The sequence below is a fragment of the Monodelphis domestica genome, chromosome 1 (assembly GCF_027887165.1).
Source record: "Monodelphis domestica isolate mMonDom1 chromosome 1, mMonDom1.pri, whole genome shotgun sequence".
Lineage (NCBI taxonomy): Eukaryota > Metazoa > Chordata > Mammalia > Didelphimorphia > Didelphidae > Monodelphis > Monodelphis domestica.
In genome coordinates, this window is record NC_077227.1 from 131,115,665 (window position 1) to 131,135,674 (window position 20,010).

General features: G+C 36.4%; 1 protein-coding gene across 1 annotated transcript in view; it reads right to left on the reverse strand.

The window, feature by feature from the left end:
- Positions 1–20,010, reverse strand: part of AGBL1 (AGBL carboxypeptidase 1) — a 1,041,995-nt gene that overhangs the window by 867,799 nt on the left and 154,186 nt on the right. Inside the window, exon 6 of the mRNA XM_007479385.3 lies at positions 18,023–18,060. Coding sequence (XP_007479447.2) covers positions 18,023–18,060 — 38 coding nt within the window. The remainder of the gene's footprint in view (positions 1–18,022; positions 18,061–20,010) is intronic.

Genomic DNA, 20,010 nt, shown 5'->3' on the forward strand with positions numbered 1-20,010 from the left:
ACAGAGCTATTAGCATGTGATATTGAAGGAAACACATTAGATGAAGAAGGCTCATGAATGGCAGTACTCGAAAACTTCTGAACTCAAAGGAAGATAATAGTCAAGCCTGTTAAAGGCTGAGTGAGGTTGGGAGGATCAGTCCCAGAGTCTATCTGCTACATATCCAAAAACTTTATAGACAATTACAAAGTAGATGGAAGAATGACAGTGGAAAAGGCACTAACAACCCAGAAATGGAGATGTGAGTGAGAGCAATAACAGGACCTAGAGAGGATTCCTAAGAAAATATGTTGACCATAGTCATAATGGAATCTAGAGCATGGTGAATATTTTCCATGTCTTTTTATTTGGGTGTCTCATCAAAATTTCTTTAAATTGATTTTTTTCTTCAACTTTTTTATAAGGCAGTATTGCTTAAAACTTTCTACTGCCTTACTATATTATAATATTTTTCAAACAACTTTCTATCTTTCCTGTTTCGATGACCCCCCAAATCCATAAATATATCAGATGAAATTTTACTTGTGACACTTATTGCATCGCCCTGGATAAAGTCCCTTACCTCTCAATACTCTAGGCAATTGGTTAGAAGTTGCAGAGAAGGTGCTGAGCTGAGCTGACACAGTTTCCCCACTCAAGTTCCTTATACAAATTAAATAAGAGATCTATCTAGTCCTTATATCTTATCACTATGTTTTTTCAGACTGGATTACAATATAAACCTATGTTGTCCTAGGCTGCCATGACTCTACTTGACAAACAGGTCAAGAATGTGGTTTCTTGGTCTCATTATGGCAACTAATTTACATTGCTTAAATTTCTGTATAAAATCCTTGTTCATGTTGTCAGTGTTCTTTTCTCTAGCCTTTTCCCCTTTGTCAATATCAGCAATTTATTTAAATAGGCCATTAGAGTCATTTTAATTGTATATCATATATTTCTCTCATTTTCTTCATTTTAATCTTTGCTCTAACAAGAGGTCCAACTAGATCCAGTTGATTCAAGAGTGATTCTCAAATGATTAGCAAGTTATTTCCTATCATTTAAACTACATTTTGTATTCATTCTCTTCATTTGTGCTCTATTGTTTTTACATCTTTACTGATAGCATCCAGTAAGAGTTGATGTTATAAGGGAAGAGACTTTGGACTTCCCTTCTCTGAGGTCCATAATATGAACCCAATAAAAGGGGCCTCAGCCCTTGGCTTCAATATTTGTTTTGTTTTAGATGAAGAGATTGGAAACTCAGAACTTTTCAGTTCCAAAAGGTCAAGAGACCTAGTCTACAGGCATAGAGGCTTCTGGAATACCTACCATCCTGGAATTTGGGTTTTACAGGCAACTCATAATTGATACCCTGAGGAATAGAGCAATGAATGTGAGTTTAAGAACTCAGTTCATTGACAATTGAGATAGAGTCATCTAGAAGTCAATCAATAGTCAAACAGGAACTTGCAGAGAATGGTGCTATTTAGGAACTGAGCTAAGTTTAAACCCCCTCCTCTAGCAACCAAGGAGGTATAGTGGAAAGTGTTTCCTGAGATGCTAAGGGAAAATACTTGTATTTTTGTTCTTTCTTCATATATGAAATAGAGACCCCTTTGTAAAAGCTTAAAAAATCCCATACACAATTTCATTTTTATGATGTTATCTTTTGACATGTCTAGCCTTTTGGATTATTTTCATCATGGATATACTGATCATTTAAAGCCGTAAGTCTTCTGTACAGTTTTCAAGTCTTCCATCTCTTTCATTTCATATTCCTAAACTATATCATCCAATCTATTTTTCATTCTCCACACATATGTCCACAATAACATTGAAGATATTGAGTATCGAAGTATATGTTATATTATTTTTTCACATTCATTTCCTTATGGTTTTATTTTGGGGTTTTACAAAAATGACCAATATGGAAGTATGTTTTGGACAATAATATGTGTATAATCCAGATCAAATTGTTTACCATGTGTAAGAGGAGGAAGGGAAGGAAGGGAGACAATTTGGATTTTATAATTTCATTAAACATATGTTGAAAGTTTTTATTATATGTAATTGAGAAAATAAAAAAAATCTTTGAATGAAGCAGGGTGTGTTTTAACTTAATTTGAGCAGTTTTCCTGACATTTTTCTATTTGTTCATCAGCAGCAGATTTTGTTGTTCAGTCATTTTTCAGTCATGTTAGACTTTTCATGACTCCATTATGGGTTTTCTTAGCAAAGATACTAGAGTAGTTTGTAATTTCTTTTTCTAGTTATTTTTACAGATAAACAAAGTAAGGCAAATACAGTGAAGTGACCTGCCCAGGGTCACATAATAAGTGTCCAAGGCCAGATTTAAACTCATGAAGATGATTCATACTAACTCCAGACCTGGTACTCTATCCACTATCCCACCTATCTGCCTAGATGTCCACATCAGATAGTGGCAAAAAACTGCAGTTCTTTCAAGAATCTTTTTGTTTGATTGTTTTGTAGATATGTAGAATGAGCAATGAAATACCAAATAACCAACTACCACAGGAAAAGGTGTTTCTTGTTCCCTTTTGACTCGTATATTGAAAGGTCTTTAATTAATCTCTCAAAATGGAACTTTTGAGCCATTCTTCCATTTAGCTACAATTTCCTTCTTTTGTTTGCTTTTTGTTTATACTGAAAATATCAGCTTTGGCATAATTTGGTTACTCATTCATCAGTGGACAAGTATTACAAATTTAGAATAACAATTCTCAAGTCAACATCTACAAATAGCTTAAAATTGTGTGATTCTTGGCATCCTTTTACCCTGCTTTCCACTACTCTTCTATCACAGCAAGTGATAAGGGAGGCATAGGTCTGAGATACATAAGTAATATTTTTCTTTCTTTCCTGGGTTTCCATGGTCAAATGATTTATTGCCAAGTAGCCAGTCTAACAGTGCTCTCCAGACTTGGTTAGGTTGGTCTTCTGAGAAAAAAAGAAAAAGAAAAAAGATAGGAGATATCACCATACTAAAAAAATCTTTCTAGTCTGACTACCTATTGAAGTTCATTTTCCACTAGAACTGCTTTCAAGACATAACGGTTTTCCTAGTTGTGTGACTCTCTGCATGTCACTTATCCTTCATTCCCTAGCCTCTATCACTCATCTGTCTTAGAACCCATAGACAGTATTGATTGTAAGATGGAAGGTAAAAGTTTTTTAAAAAGAAGACAACTACAGGGTTATTAAATTAACATTAAATGAAACATTAGAACCAGAATTTATGAAGGTGTTTCATAGGATCACGTGACAATCTTAAAATACCTGAGTTTGAAGCCTTGGGAGTCATCTACTCTAACCTCCTCCCCTAAAACATGAACTATTGTCTACAATATCCTTAATAAATGGCTATCCATTTGAAGATCTCCTATAAAGTAGGTCTTTACATTTTACCATCAAGGGCAGCTAGGTGGCTCAGTGAATTGAGAGCCAGGGCCAGAAAAGGGAAGTCCTGGGTTCAAATTTCACCACAGACATTTCCCAACTATGTGACATTGGGTAAGTCACTTAACCACCATTGACTAGCCCTTAACCACCCTTCTGCCTTAGAACTAATACATAGTAGCCTTCTATATTAGAATCAATAACTAACTTGCCCAGGGTCATACAGCTAAGAAGTATCTGAGAACAGATTTGAACCTAGGATCTCTCATCCCTAGGCTTAACTCACTAATCACTGTCACTTAGCTTCCCCTAGTCCTTTCCATTTCAAACTAATCTACTGCTTCAGAAATATTTTCCCCTTTTGTATTAAACCAAAATCTACCTTGCTTATACAAACTAAATGAATTAATAAAAAAGCATTTTCAGTTCTTACTATGCACAAAACATTGTGCTTCCAGTTCTGCTTTCTGGAGATAAAATGAATAATTCTATTCCCTCTTCCATAGAACATCCTTCCAACATTTGAAAGTAACTCTCATGATTTCCCCCTGCTCTAAGTCCTATCTTCTCTAGGTTAAGCGTCCCTAATGTCTTCAACAACTCTTGTATGGTATGGTTTATGGTATATGGTACCATATGATACCCAGTACTGGAGCAATCAGGGTGGAATATATAGCCCATCTTAATACCTCCCTTATTCTAGATACTCTGCTCTTATTATCATACCCTTTTTGGTAGCAACAAATTTTAGGACTGTCATACTGTAGCATGAGTTTGCTAACTACTAAAAGCCCAATGAAATGCTCTATAGTAACATCTTTTCCACTTTCTCTTTGGATTTAATCCTTTGTAGGGGCTAGAAGTTTTGGACCACTATGTGAAATCATGATTTTTAGTCCATTTCCCTGTTTCCTTTGTCAACATACAAGGGGAAAAACCTCGCAGAAGTCAGATCATGCACAGAAGGAAAGAAAGAAAACAGAAACTTCCTTCCAATTGCTTCTTTATGTCAGTTAACATATCTAAATAACACACCTGTTTACAGTTCTTTTGGCCACCATACAAATAGTAAATATGGATAGCAGACAAACAAATCTGTACAATGTTGCTAGCATACCACAGTAAATTAGCTGGTTCTGCCTTATATTTACATAACTTAAATAATGAAGGATACAATATTTTATCCCTCCTTTACTTTTTGCTGCTAGTCATTATCCAACAGGGGATGCTAAAGGATAGACAAGAGGTGGTATATGTGAAATGACCACAATTTCCCTTCAGACTACTGTAGAGTAGCTGCCCAAATCCTTGAACCAAAGAGACCTGGCAATCACAGCATCCCTCAGGTCATCAGCTGTGCTTCTAACCTGACCCCCAACCCATTATACAGAGAAGAGCCCTCATGAAAAAGGGGCTGGACATTTCTATTATTGACAATATCAGATGCTGAGCAACTGCCACTATACAGCAGTAAGTCTAAGAACTCTGAGGCACTGTCCAACATATCCTCTGCAGCCATCATCAAAGAAAACAAGACTTGTTAGATGAAAACTACCAACTGCCTTGGCATCAATCTACTCCCAGTTCTGGCTACCAAAGATTCAGGAAACAAATTTTATACCACTAAATCTCTTGCACTGTAAAAGGATTCAATATCAGATATAGTTGTTTCAATAAAAATGGCATTGAAGACATTATTGTCTCCTTTGCGGTTTTACATAAGGATCATGGTAGACTTCCATCTGACTTGAAACTAAATCCTCCTGGGTGTATTGTTTCCTCCATTAGAATGTGACTGACTTTAAGAGCACAGACTATTTTTCATTAGTATTTGTATCTCCAGCATTTAACCTAGTGCTTTACAAAGAGTAAGTAATTAATAAATGCTTTTTGATCTATTTATCAAGCATAGAATCATAAGAGTTTTAGGCTTCTTGCTCCAGGGGACACAACTTTAGCTTGAACAAAGCATTATATTCTAGACATGTAAAATGACCCGTGAAAATGAAAAAAAGAGATTTGGCTTGTAGATTAAAGGAACAGAAAATAGTCCATTTTGTTGGAACAAGGAGTACTTTTAAGGGGAATAATGTGAATTAATTCTATAAAGGTGGGTGAGAGCCATATTGGGAAAACTTTCCTAAATACCAAACTCTGGGATCTATATTCATCATCTAAAGGAGAGAGATCCACTAAAATTTCTTGAACATGATGTGATATAGTTAGACCTATCATCTCAGGAATATTTTTTGGGACAGCTAGATGGAAATGGATTAAAAGGAAAGAGACTAGAAGCAGGGATGCCAATCAGTCACAAGCATTTATTTAATACTTGCTATGAGCCAGAAAATTAGGGACCTATTATAATAATTCAAAGATATGATGAAGATATGGATTAAGGAAAAGCAATTAATTTTAATATTAATTAATTAATTTGGCATAAAATGATCAAACTCTGGAATTACAATCATGATGACCACTTACTAGTCCATTAACCTCTGTAAACCTTAATTTCTTCATATATAAAATTAGAGAAAAAATAATTTCCCTTCATAGGTTTGGTATCAGGCAATCAATAAACATTTAATATTTGCCTACTATTTTCCAGGAAATGGGCTAAAGGCTGTGGATTTGTCTTTGGATTTATCTTTGTGGATACAAAGAAAATCAAAAGATAGTCCCTGATCTCAAGGAGATCACAATCTAATTGGGAAATACAATATGCAGACAGCTATATACAAATAAGATTATGCAGGATATATAGATTAAATTTGAAATAATCAACAAAAGATCAAATATATAGTCTTTGGAAATGCTACAAAAATATGAACTATGACTATTATTTAAATGTGTCTAAAAATAGCTAGATGGTACAAGTTCAACTGTAGTAGATAAAGTGCCAAGCTTGGAGTCAGGAAGATTTTTCTTACTGAGCTCAACTATGGCCTCAGACACTTTCCAGCTATGTGACTCTGGGCAAGTCACTTAGCCCTGTTTGCCTCAGATTCCTCATCTGTCAAATGTGTTGGAGAAGGAAAGGACAAACCATTCCAGTATACCTGTCAAGAAAATCCCAAATGAGATCGTGAAAAGTTAGACACAATTGAAAAACAACTGAGGAACAAAACATCCTGCCTTAATTTTGAACATCAAAGGGGGGTGATTTAATGCCTCATTTGTGGATATCCCATTCCAGTATCCACTAATCTTAACAAACAGGACACTTGTTTACCATATTTGAGATCTAAATCTACCTCTTAATTGCAGTCAGTCATTCACCCCTTCCCACATAGAAGCATTAACTCAAGAGAAGAGAAGAATGCAAGTGAGATAATTGGTTGGAAAAGTAGAAGGGATTACTTTCTTTCTTATGCCTAAGAAGGGGACAAATACTCTGCTGGTGATAATATTTTTAAAGGAACCACTAAGTTCTTGCTGTTTGCAAAGCATACATAAAAATAGTTCTTACTGGCAAAGATCTTATACTCTCCTAAAGTACCCACTTAAAATGAATTCTTTAATCTATGAGGAGGTGGAACATTCTTCATCTCAGCTTCTATTCCCTCTTACCACTACTTTTTAGATCAATGACATGTTAGAATTTAATTTTTGAAAATCATCAATAATACATTCTCAGTTGCAATATGATCAAGAATCTATAATAGCACAGTAGATACAGTTTTAAGATATGAGGAGTCTGAATTCAGTGAGAGGAATGGATTGATGAAAGTTCCAAGTCTTGGGTCACAAATATCCAGATTAGTTTATCATACAAAACTAAGCTGTGAAAGAAAGACCTTGAATCTAGTTTGTGAACAAAGGGGACATATTACTGGTGAAAGTTTCTGAAGAGTTATTATTTGTGAAAAGAAGGTCCCTCAAACATCACACTACAAATGACCTGAGTCAGTTGAGAAAATTCTCTTGGAGTCAGCTAGATGGCTCAATGAATAGGGATCCAGTCCTAGAGAGAGGAGGTCATGGTTTCAATTTGACCTCAGACACTTCCAGGAGTGTGACCCTGGGCAAGTCATTTAACACCAATTGCCTAACCCTTACCTCTCTTCTGCCTTGGAATCTATTCTTAGTATTAATTCTAAGACAGAAGGCAAGAGTTTTTAAAAACAACAAAAAAATGAAAACTCCCTCTTGGTTTACCACAAAAACAGGACTGTTTAGATCTCATGCAGCCTTAATATTGGGTTCTAAGCCAATATTTTCAAACTCAAATAGAAATGAGAGCCACTAAACCATACATAAGAATCCCTGTGGGCTGCATATTGAATTAAGTTTAAAATGTAATAATATCTATGTTTTATTGTAATTTTGTTTTGTTAAATGTTTCCCAAATATATTTTAATCTGGTTCACATTCAAAAAGTGGTGTGGGCTGATGTAACCCTTGGGCTTTGCTTGATACTTTTGCTCTAAGCTCTCACTTGGGGTAGTTCCCGATTAAGTACCTACTGTGAGGCTGCTGGAAATATGGTTTCACTCTAGAGAGAATCTTTCCTCTCCTCCCAAGGACAAAGAAAGCTTAAGATCAAGAGATCTCATAGAACCACATAGTCATAATAGAATAATAAGAGTTGGAAGTGATCTTAGTGACCACTTACAAGTACCACTCCTAAATATCCCAATCTACACTCTTCTATTCAATTCTAGGATCCTTTCTAGAATGGGAGGGGTGTTATTGTGGGAAGATGGTGGAATAGGACAGAGGATAACCTTACTTTACAAATTCCCCCATGAATAATTTAAAATAGTGCCTCTGAGTGAACTTTAACATGGCAAAAATAGTTGAGTCAGGGAGAACCAGCTTAGGACAATTTAGGAAGAAGAAACTGCAAAGACTCTAGGTAGCAGTCTGACAATAGAATCAACAGAATGGCTGGGCCTGAAGGCATCTATGTAGGCTGGTGAACCTTTCCATGAATTCTGAGGCAAACAGAAATCAGTTTTGTCAGTGGTCACTTCCAACTGTTCCTCTTTAGTTCTGAGTCAGAGGATCCTTGAAAAAGAGGGTTGACTTCTGATTCTTTCTAAGAGGTTCTAAAATTACCTAGATCAAATTAGTCTTCCTAAAATCTGTTGAGTGATTCAGACCAGAATTTCTTATATGTATACTACTACCTACAACTCAAAAAGAACTTGACGGTTATTTACTAATTTGGATGTTTTGGTGATTCCCATACCCCTAAATGGAAGTCCAGATTCAGTTCAAGTTCCATACTGTCCATATTGGCCCCAAGAGGTTCAAATTACTTGCCTATAGTTTAAGAAATCCCTAGTTTTCTGTGGATTTTCCTGAGTCAAACTTATCTAATTTTTGTTTATCATTTTGCTAGCTCAATTCTGTGATATCTGGATTGGAAGCCAGATATAATGAATCTTGGTAGAGCAATATAAAGAAGATTCTTGTTATTTTCTTCTATGTTCCCCTTTCTTATCCACCTCTTCTCATTGATTATGGTCATCTTTCTTCATAAAGAAATGAAAATATTTAACATGGCATATATCTGCAGTCATGATTGCAAATAAAGAGTCAGCTTTGGATCCAGGAATACCTGGGTTCAAGACTGACCTCTGGAACCTAAAGATTTTGTGGCTCTGGATAAATCATTTAATTTTTCATTGTTCTAGACCAGAGGTGTAAAAAACCAGCCACCACTCCCTCATAGGAATTAAATTAAAATGTAACTGGGAAATATTTAACAACAAAAAACTCCCAAAAAATATAGGTAATGTTAATGTGTGGTTTTCTAAGTCATTAGATGGCCAAAGGGATCCTTAAATAGCCTCATTTCTATTTGAGTTTGACATCACTGATCTAGACAATTCTCTTAGACTATCAACTGGAAATAATTTGACTCTCCTCACTGGCTGAAGGAATTTCCTCACTATTTCCATGGAATCATATGTCTAGTTCCATTAACAACAACATTTATATAGTGGCTACTATGTGCCAGACACCATGCTAAGTGTTTTATGATTATTATTTCATTTGATTCTCATGACAACCCTTGGAAGTGGTTTCTTTAATTATCCCCATTTTACAGTTAGAGATACTGAGATTAAGGTAAAGTGACTTGTCCAAAGACAATTCTATTCTATCTGAGGTGGGATTTGAACTTAAGTCTTCCTGATTCTAGACCCAGCACTTTATCTACTGAGCTACTTCTCTAGCTAAATCCCAATGTCTAGAGGAATGCCATCCCGAAAACCCTATGAAAAGGGTAGAGTGGGAAAATATGAACTCTTCTTTCATTCTTTGCTATTCTGTTATTATCTTACTAAATAAACAATAACCATTCCAGTTTTCTCATTACAATCATAGTGCCATTATTATTTTAGATTATTAAAGTTTGAAGAGACCTTAAAGATTATCTGGTCTGCTCCACCATTTTATAATATCAGAAGCTGAGACTCAGCAATACCACTACTAAGTCTGTTTTCCCAAAGAGATCAAAGATGGGGGGAAAGATGTACTTGTACAAAAATATTTATAGCATCTCTTTTTATGATGACAAAGAATTGGGGAATGGCTGAACAAATTGTAGTATACAATTGTAATGGAATGCTATTGTATCCTAAGAAATAACAGACAAGATGATCACAAAAAAACCTACAGAAAGCTTTATATGAAGTAATGCAAAATTAAATGAGTGGAACCAGTAGAACACTGTACACAGTAACAGGAATAATATAATATGATCAACTGTGAATGACAACTATTATCAGCAATGCAAGAATCCAGGAGAACTCCAAGGAATACATGACAAAAAAGGCTATACAGCATCATAGAAGAAACTAATGGAGTCTGAATATAGACTGAAGCATACCATTCTTCATTTAATTTTCTCCATGAATTTTTCTCTACTATAAGCAATATGTATCTTCTTTCGCAAAATGAAGAACATAGAATTATGTATTGCATGATAGCACTTGTATAACCTATTGTTGTCTTGAGGAAGAAGATGGGGTAGAAGTGAGGAAAAGAACATAGATCCCAAAATTTTAGAAAACAATGATTAACATTTTCCCTACATGTAATCTGGAAAAAAATATTTTAAAAATAAAGCTTGCATTATTTTCAAAAATAAAGAAACCAAGTCTCAGTGTACACTGTAATAACAGTGGTTTTCCCAAGACAATATAGAGGGGATTAATAAATTCTTTTTAATTTGTAGATAGATTGATGCTTTAATAGAAGGAGTTTACTCTTAGGTGGAAATAGGGAGTGGGAAATAAAATCAGGGAAAGATGACTGTCAGGAAACTTAGTATTAAATCAGAGGCAGAACTCAAAAACATGTTTTAGAGGTTCACAGTCTTCATGACTCCTATTCAGTCACTATAATGACATTAATGGTGCAACAAGTTGCATCTGCTTTCATAACCCTTAGCTCTTCAAGCTCCCTCCTCCCCACCCCCTAAATAACGGCTGAGCAAATGCCTCCGAGACCATCTTCAGCTAATTTCCTTCAAGCCAAGCAAGCTGCTAACGCTGGGAAGTGCAGATAGTGTGGAATAGCAAATATGACCAAAATTAGATTAAAATAACCTCCTGATAAACAAATTACTCACTGAAAATAAATATTGGACTGGTGGCAACCAAGATAGCTAAAAGAACAGCACCACCACATGGCTTAAAAAGGAATCACCCTCTGCTAGTATTCCATACCTTCTGCATGGAGGGATCCCCAACCTTATTTTAACTCAGTAGGTTGACTAGCAGCTGCATTGGGGGATTGAGGGCAGTTGGAAATGATACCTTAACTTATTTCCTCCCTTCTCTCTCTTCCTCTATTCAAAATACATTTTTGGCAAAGATAACTGAACTACATGCCCAGAAAAAAATTATTTTGTCCATGCATTGGGCTAAAGTGTAACACAATATAGCAGAATGCTGAATAAGCTTTCCCATCTCTTTTGCCCTCCTTCTATCACCAATTAATTCTCCTACCTGTAGGAGACCAAAATTTATCACTCTACTTTGGAACCTTGTACAGCAATGCTGATGTTTTTCAGTTTATATATTTGTCTCCTCTCCGTGCAGCGTTGTCCAGACATTCAGATGTGTGGACAAAATCTACCCTGTAGCTTTCCTTCATTTCTTCCTGTGCTGAGTGATACATTCCTCATTCATTTGCCATTTACCACCTTACCTCATGTGAGAGTGTTACATATACATGCAGTATATTATTGAATTGCCTTTCAGCTTCTTTTTTGGAATAAATAATCCCAATTCCCTTAAACCAGGGATTCTTAATCTGGAGTATATGACCTTGATTTGTTTGTTTGTTTATTGAATATAGTTTAATTTAGGCTCTTAATAATAACTGAGTTTCAATAACATTCTTCTACTTTACAATTCATTATACTTTATTTTAATGTTTTAATAAACTTTATTATGATAAAGGGTCCATAGGCTTCACCAGACTGTTAAAGGTATATGTGACAAAAAAAAGTTAATAATTCCTGCTTTAAGTTTTTTCCAAGTTCTTGAAAATCAATGGTAGTGCTTATAAAAATTAACAGCATGATCAATGTGGATTGCTATTGGGATTCACACGAAGTTCAGTAAAGTCATTCATTTCCATGTGACAAATGAAAATATCAATAAAATGTACTTGATGTTAATTTTTAGCTTTTCCTAGAATAATAGTCTTCTTTAGTTAAACAGATATAGCAACTGAAAAACATTCTTATATTATCATAATGAAATTCGCTATTGTCCTAAAACAAGAATGATTTTCATCACATGTCCTATTATATTACCTCTGTGCATTGGGAGTAAATACATTGCAGTGAACCCAGGAATCACTCCCTGATTGATCATACCCTCAGTGCCCTTGGTGAGACTTTTAGAATATCAACCATTTACTGGGTCAAATGGATGTCAAGAGCCCCCAAGACTATCTGAAGGTAGGGACTTTTTGATTCTGCCCCCCCCCCTTCACAGTAATTGCCTCATAAATGTGTTCTGGTAGATTGATTGATTGATTATAGAGATTATTTCATTTTTTATTATGTATTCTTAGAACCCAGCACAGTGCTTTGGACATACCAGGTTCCTAATAAATGCTTATCAAATGGCTAAAGTTGACTTCAGCCATCTTACAGTATGACAAACTGTCTAAGCAATAGACTGTACATCTTGGAAATTATGTTTTAACTTTTTTTCCAGACCATTCTGCACTATCTGCTTTGTGCCTCAGTGGCAAGTTATATCCTCACCCATCCTCACCCCCAATCTTTTCAGAACTCTTAAATGCTCTCAAGTTTCCACCAGAGATTAGTAAGGACCTTCTCAATAGTCTTCCCCTGTGAATCATTTAGGCAGACAAGAGTAGAAAGAACAGAGAGAGATCTTTGGTCTGCCTGCCAAACTTCCAATTAACTCTTCTATACTTGCTTTCCCTAGTTTCTTCTCTTTCTTCTTCATTCCCCTACCCAATACAAATTCTACTTTCCTAAATGCTAATTCTGCATTTAAGTTGAAGAACAGGGCTAAAGCAGCCCCATCATTCCCTTATTAAGATTTAGTGCCTGAACCAGAAGGTGTTTCCTTGTTGCAATAACGTGACCTTTAAATCTGGGAGGCAAGGTTAATACCAAAGCATTATTTGAGAATTCATCACTCCAGCCAGTACAAGTCAGACATGATCCCATTGCTATGTGCTCATTTAAAAGCTGCTTCTAGGGCTATGATTTTTCTCAAATTTCATTTATTTCTAATGCTCATGAAAAAGACAGCAGGGCACACAGAGGAAGAAGAAAAGAGAGGCAAAAAAAAAGAGCTAGAAGGACTGGGAATGGGAGAAAGTAGAAATGTAGAAGGAGAGGGAGACAGAGACAAAAGACAATATGCCTGTGTGATTTATTATAGAAAAGATTGTCTGCAGTAGAAGAAGCACTATTTCTTAATCAAAGCTTTATTAAATTCCGGTAATAAAAAGCTAAGTGATTTTGGATGGGATAAAGTATAATAGGCCAAAGCTTTCATTTCAGAAATATCTAGTCTATCATTTGTTCTGCTGAGGTGGTGTGTGTGTGTGTGTGTGTGTGTGTGTGTGTGTGTGTGTGTGTTTGCCTGGGGTGGGAAAGGGCAAAGGGAAGATATAAGAGGAGAGAATGAAACAGGTATTTTGCAGAAAATGCATGTGACTGTATTAGGTCCATATAACTACTAAGAAACCTGTCTTTTGGATCAGAGATTCGTTTTTTAACTTCAAGGATCTGTAACTTCTGAGACAAGAAGAGAAATGAGACTTCCAAGTGTATTCTCCCTCCTCGTGGCAAAGAGGAGGAGGCAAAGGGAATGGTTTGATCCTGTTGACTCCTTTGCTATCTGGCCTACATTTGGTTACCATGGAGTAGGTAGTTGGATGCTAGGGTGGTCTTAGAGAAAATCTTGAGCTATTTTGCCTTTGGTTTATTCACTCTATGGTGACCACATATGTCCGTCTTTCTTATTTCTATTTCCTCTTGGGAAACATCTCCTCCTCCTTCCTCTCCCTTCCTCTCTCAATGAAAGTACTATCATGCATGCATAGGTTTGCCTTTCCATGTCAGGACTCCATTCTGTGCATCCCCTTGGCAATAACTATCAGTCTTATCCAATGTCCCTCTCTCCAAAGAGAGGTAAAATGTATCCATCCTGTATCTCAGGATTTCCATTTTTCTATTTCTACATTTCAAGGTGGTAATCAGTTATGCCAGATAGATTTATCTGTAGTAATGGGAAAAAAGACTAAAGGAGGCTCATATGATATTTTAATAAGGAATTTCTAGAACATTCTAGGATCACAGATTTAGAGCTAAAAGGGACCTTAAAAGTTATCTAATCTAACCCTTTTATTTTAAAGATGAATAAATTGAGACCCAAAGAAGTTAGTTTGACTACGGTCACAAAAAGGCAGTTAAGTGGCAAAAGTGGGATTCAAACTCGGGTCCTCTGACTCCATCTGCAATGTTCTAATTCCTCTAGTTCTCTTTCACTCAAAGGAATGGAGATCCTCAATCAGGTAGGCAGTTTTACAGAGGAAAAACGTTTGGAAACATGTGAATACATGTATATAACTCAAATTACATCTTTTTTGGATAGCTCAATAAGATCTAACCCTTCAACAATCATAGAGTCATCAAACCACGAAGCAGAAAGGAAGCTTGGATAGTGTCTAGACCAGCCACAGATTAATATATACATGTATATGTGCATATGTATAAATTCCATACTAGTGGAGGGTCAAGATCATTGATTTGACAAGTGGGAGGCAAAACATGATCAATTTTGTGTTCTGGTTTTAACTTTGATTAGCATACAGTATCAATTAGGCTAAAATAATGGGTTCTGCATTTGCTTTGGCTTCTATGGAATGGTATTGGCATCTAATAAGCAAAGGATAGTACAACATGAATAATAAAATATCTGAATTTCCCTGTTAGATCTACAGAAGCTTTTAAACATGAGTGTGTTACAATTTTATAGTATTCGGTGATTTCTTGTCTTATAAATCAATGACAAACACAAATGTTTTAACACAAAGAAACTATGGCTGCATATCTTGTTACTGTGGTGTTAGTATCACCAACAGAGAAGGGGCAAACAGACTTTCAATGTGACTGACCTTTATTACTACATTGATTGTACCATTACTCCAAAGAGGTGAAACAGCAAGAAATGTGAAAGGAATAACAGAACTGCATGACATCTATTGCTTCACATCTCATCCTTTTTAAAATTAAATTAATTTTTTAAAAAATCCTTAATTTCCATCTTAGAGTCAATACTGTATAATGGTTCCAAGGCAGAAGAGTAGCAAGGGCTAGGCAATGGGGCTTAAGTGACTTGCCTAGGATCACACAGTTAAGAAGTGTCTGAGACCATATTTGAACCCAGGACCTCCCTCCCCTAGACCTGACTCTCAATCTACTGATCCTCCTAGTTGCCCCACAATCTCATCCTTTTAATTCAAAGGTCTACCATTATAATCTGAATTTCATTGGAGCTCTTTCCCTTCTTGCCTAACAACTTGTATTCAATAGTTGTGATCCATCTTGGTTCAGGGGCCAATGTTGGCAGAAGGATACATAAGGACTTCTATTTGAAATGTAGGTACTTTGAGGTCAGGGACTTTCTTTTTCTCTTCTGATCAGGGAAGCTCTTGAACAATTGTATGAATTCTGTAATCACCTTGATGAGATAAAAAAGGACGGGTCTTTGTTTAGGGACAATTGATGGTATAAGCAAGGCTATGGTTGATTTTCTAAGAGGACATGGAAAAATCCAAGATGATTGACTAGCTAAAATTCAGAATAGACTAGTCAGTGGAGCCATCTCTCTATGGTATGTAAAAGCAAGCTGACAAAGCAACTCACTATCTCTTTAGAATTCCCTATTTGCTTTTCATTTGTGCCTTTTTCAGACTGTGGCAAGGTAATGGGAGAGGTGAGATTTCCCTCTACCTTCTGACAAGTTAATTGTGATTTATGGCAAAAACATAGTTGAACTCTGGGTCCTTCATCAGGTGACTTTAGAGAGATGGTTCTGGAACTCAAATTCATGGACTCCTTTCTGCTTTTATTTATTGTTTTAACTTTTAAAAATATCAGAGACCAGAGACCTGACATTGGGCTTCCTCAACCTGACATGAGAATAGTTGGATTAACATTAGAGGTGAAGAAGTATACAGCAGAGGTAGACATGCTTGGGGCTCATATAACCTAAGAGGGTAACTCAGAAAATATTCACGAACCCCAGACTCTTCGATAGAGGAAGGGAAATTTCAAATTCTCTAAAGCAACATAATCATAGAATATGACCTTCTGTAGAGAAAAGGACATTCTTTTGGCATTGCCTTGGGAATAACCCCAAGTTTGAGAATTTTCGGGTTTGAAAGTTCAAGGATCATATTTTCTAGAACAATAAAGGCATTTCTTGATACAGTCTGATCCTTGAAGAACGAAGAGAACCATCTGCATACCTCTTAATCAATGTCTTGTGTGGAAAGTAGACAGTGAATAAGTTCGTCTCTGCAAGCCTAATTGGAAAAGAATTGCTTGTTCAGTAATCCTCAAAGAATGCATTCATTTTGAGGGAGTCTCCAGAACTAGGGGTTATTACTATGAATCTCAAAACAACCCTAGGTATAGGACTCTATGGGAAAGATATTTTCATCAGAATGTCAAATAGTCATCACAGTAATAACCCCAATTTAGGTTGTTTCCTGGGAGAGGTGACTGGCAACTTCAGGGCTATATTTTTGTTTTGTTTTGTTTTGATTTTTGTTTTCCTATTAATCTGTTTATGGAGTCCTGTGAGTCCTTTGTGATATCTGAATTTTCCAAAGGGTGAAATATTAGTGGTCCATTATTCAATTTGCATTTCTTATTCTTAGTGTTCGTATTAAAACTGGAAAGTCTTTTTTTCTTACTTCTGAGGAAGGAGTCATGATATATACTTGAGCATATTCAGGGGTTTTCCTGGAGTAATTTGAGTTGAAGGTAACAAGCCAATGAAAGAAACTGACTGTCTTTGGATTAGGCCATCAGGACCAGACCTGATATGTATGAATGAGCACAGATTGGGTCACAGGTTATATACTGTTTCTATGAAACATTAGCTTCTCAAAAAATACATGATCTTCATTTCTAGAGAAACATAGTACTAGAGCCAAGATTAAAATTCAAATATGTCAAGTATAAAGGACAGAATAAAAAGAGGAAAAGGATAATGTAAAAAAGCATACAGAATCAACTTTGGAGTCAGAAAGTCTTGAATTCAAGTCTACCTTTGATATATTATAAGATACTGTATGACCACAAGAAAGTCACTTAAACTCTCATTACTTCAAGCAGTTCTCTATAAATATTTATTAGAGTTTGACTGCTGGCCTCTACTGATAAAAAGAAGTTCCCTACTCAGCCTTCACTACACTAATAAAATCACAGGCCTGGACTCCTCTTTCCTACCAAAAAAAAAAAATATATATATATATATGTTATACCCCAAATTAATAATATTTGATATTATGAAATTTGACTCCATCTAGTTAGGTCGAATTAAGATTACCCCCACATTCAAGTGCTTTTTTTTAATGACATAATTAAGAGGAGAGTTGGTATTATACTCAGAACAATTGTCTCCGCTGTCCAAATAATTGGCAATATCCTCTGCTTCTGGGTACATATGACATTGGTGTCACCAAACATTCCTCCCCATCCATTAATTCCTACACACACATTCTGAAAATACAGGATATTCCCATTCCTCTTGACACTTGAAGCCCGCTCTAATACTGCTATTGTTTTCAGTGGACTTTGGGGGTCAATGAAACAAGAAGTAGGAAAGAATTCTGGAATCTAAGACCTGACACATACATTTGGATTATGGGGTCAAATGTATAGGCATGTATATGCAAGGATGCTGCTATTTGGGACAATATTAATTGTCTTGATGAACTTGTGCCCACAGCATAAAATGATATTCTCCAAAGGAATCTTTAGGGCTCTGCCTTGTTGTTTTATAGGCAAGAAGCTAGATAGAGATGGCAAGAAAGCTCAGTTCATTCACCTTTGTGAGGAAAATAAATAATTTTTAAAAGAGGCACTTACTGGATTTCAGCAATACTGCAAGAACTTCCGTGGCAGCCCTGGGGGGAGGGAAAGAAAAGGAAGGGGGGAGTCAGTTTTCAGCAGTATTTTTCATTAGTCTGTAGATTCCATAACCATCTTGTTCATTGCTGTCACCTAACATTCCCATTATTAACCTGGTCGCACACATCCTATTGATCTCTCTACTGGACCATTAAAAAGGCATAAATGCAGAAATAGCACTAGGGCAAAGCGTCCATCTTTTTAATATGTCCCAGGAGTACCTTCTGCTCCAGAACATATCCCTTCACCTCCTCCTCCCTCCCTCTAGCCACCACCTCACTGGATGTCTCTTTTCCCTAGCTCCTCCCTGTCAGAGCTGATGCCAGTCTCTGAATCTGTGCTTGAAAAACACAGAGACCCCAGATGAGTCTTAAGGGAAAGAAGAAGAGAGAGAAGGGGAAATATATGAGATGGAAAGGGAGCTCAAGCATGCAGTAACAAGATGCAAAATTCTTACAACATTTACCATGCTATAGACCAAATGGAAAATATTCATGCATTGAATGAAAAGAGGGGGGAAAGCTGATATTTGAGAGTAGAAAGCTGCTATTTTGTGATATTTTTTCCAAATTCATCACTGTCTTCTATGAAAAGATTACCAATTTTACAATAAAGATGGGTATATGAGGATGATTTTTTTTTATATAGGGCTATGGAGACATTTATCTGCCAGCTGAGATTTATGGTGTTAAGCCCAAGAAAGCCAGTCCAGGGGGATGAAAATTTCAATGGCCTTGAAAATGTTGTGCAAAAAGTTGGGAGGGTTATATTTTTGTTGTTTTGCTTTAAATTTTGAGATGTTTTGCACTTCCATGTAAAGCCAAAAATGTAGGCCTTAAAACAATGGACGTTTTTACTTCCCTTTTGAATTACCTGTCCAAGTTCTAAAATAAGTTGTCAGCCAAACTGGTGACCAAATTTCGCGATGTTGATACCTGTATTCCCTTTTCTCCTCTGTTTTGTTGTTGATTCTCTAACCAGCTAACCTGTCCTAACCTCTGCTATGTGGATGTCAGCAATGTACAATTTGAGATAAATGATCTAAGCTATGGCTATAGAACCACCTGTAATAAAGCAGTGGACATGACTGTTCACAGCATTCAGGGGAACCTCTGTAGTGTACTAATGCAATTGGTCAGAGGCCTGAAGCCATTTAGGTCCTCAGTGGCAAAACCTACAATTGGCCAAAATGTTCTGGCTTTGTTGTTATACAAAACTAAACTAGAAGGAAGAAATGAAGACCACCAGGTAGAATGTAGATTAATTTCATTGACTCCTTTATTAATCTCTTGTCACTTTCTTTTCTGCTAAATAAATGCTATTATTTCCTCACTGCTTCAGATCCATGTGGTTCACCAATAATAGTAGCTAGAAAGATGAACAAGGTAGCTGCACCATGATGTACCTCAAAAACACAGCACAAATCAGAGGAACTAGAATGTAAAGAATAGAAGTTGGGGCAGAGCCAAGATGGCAGAGGAGATGGCAAGACAGGACAGCTCTAAAAATACTCTCCAACCAAACTTAAAAAAAAATTAAAAACAAATATTGGAGTGACCCACCCAAAAGGAAAATGACTTGAAAGTTAGGCAGCAAGGATCTGATTCACCAGAGAGAGAAGGGAATGCAAGCTCATAGCAAAGCCATACCAAGGAATACCAGGGCAAGCAAACACCAAGCTCCCCCACCCTACAGTTAGTGATATAGGCTCTGAACCTGGACCCAAGTCAACTTCAAGACTCCAAGACTCTGCCTAAGCCAACAGCAGAGCATACACTATCAAGAGCTATTCCTTGAACTTTCAAGTCCTTGTGTAAGCCCTGCAATGAGGTCCCAAACCCTAGTACAAGGCAGTTTGAACCACTGTCCCAGCCCATTTTGAGGCCCCAAGCCCCAGTGCAGGGCAGTCAGCAGTATGCTTAGTTGGTGCAAGCATAACAAGAGGC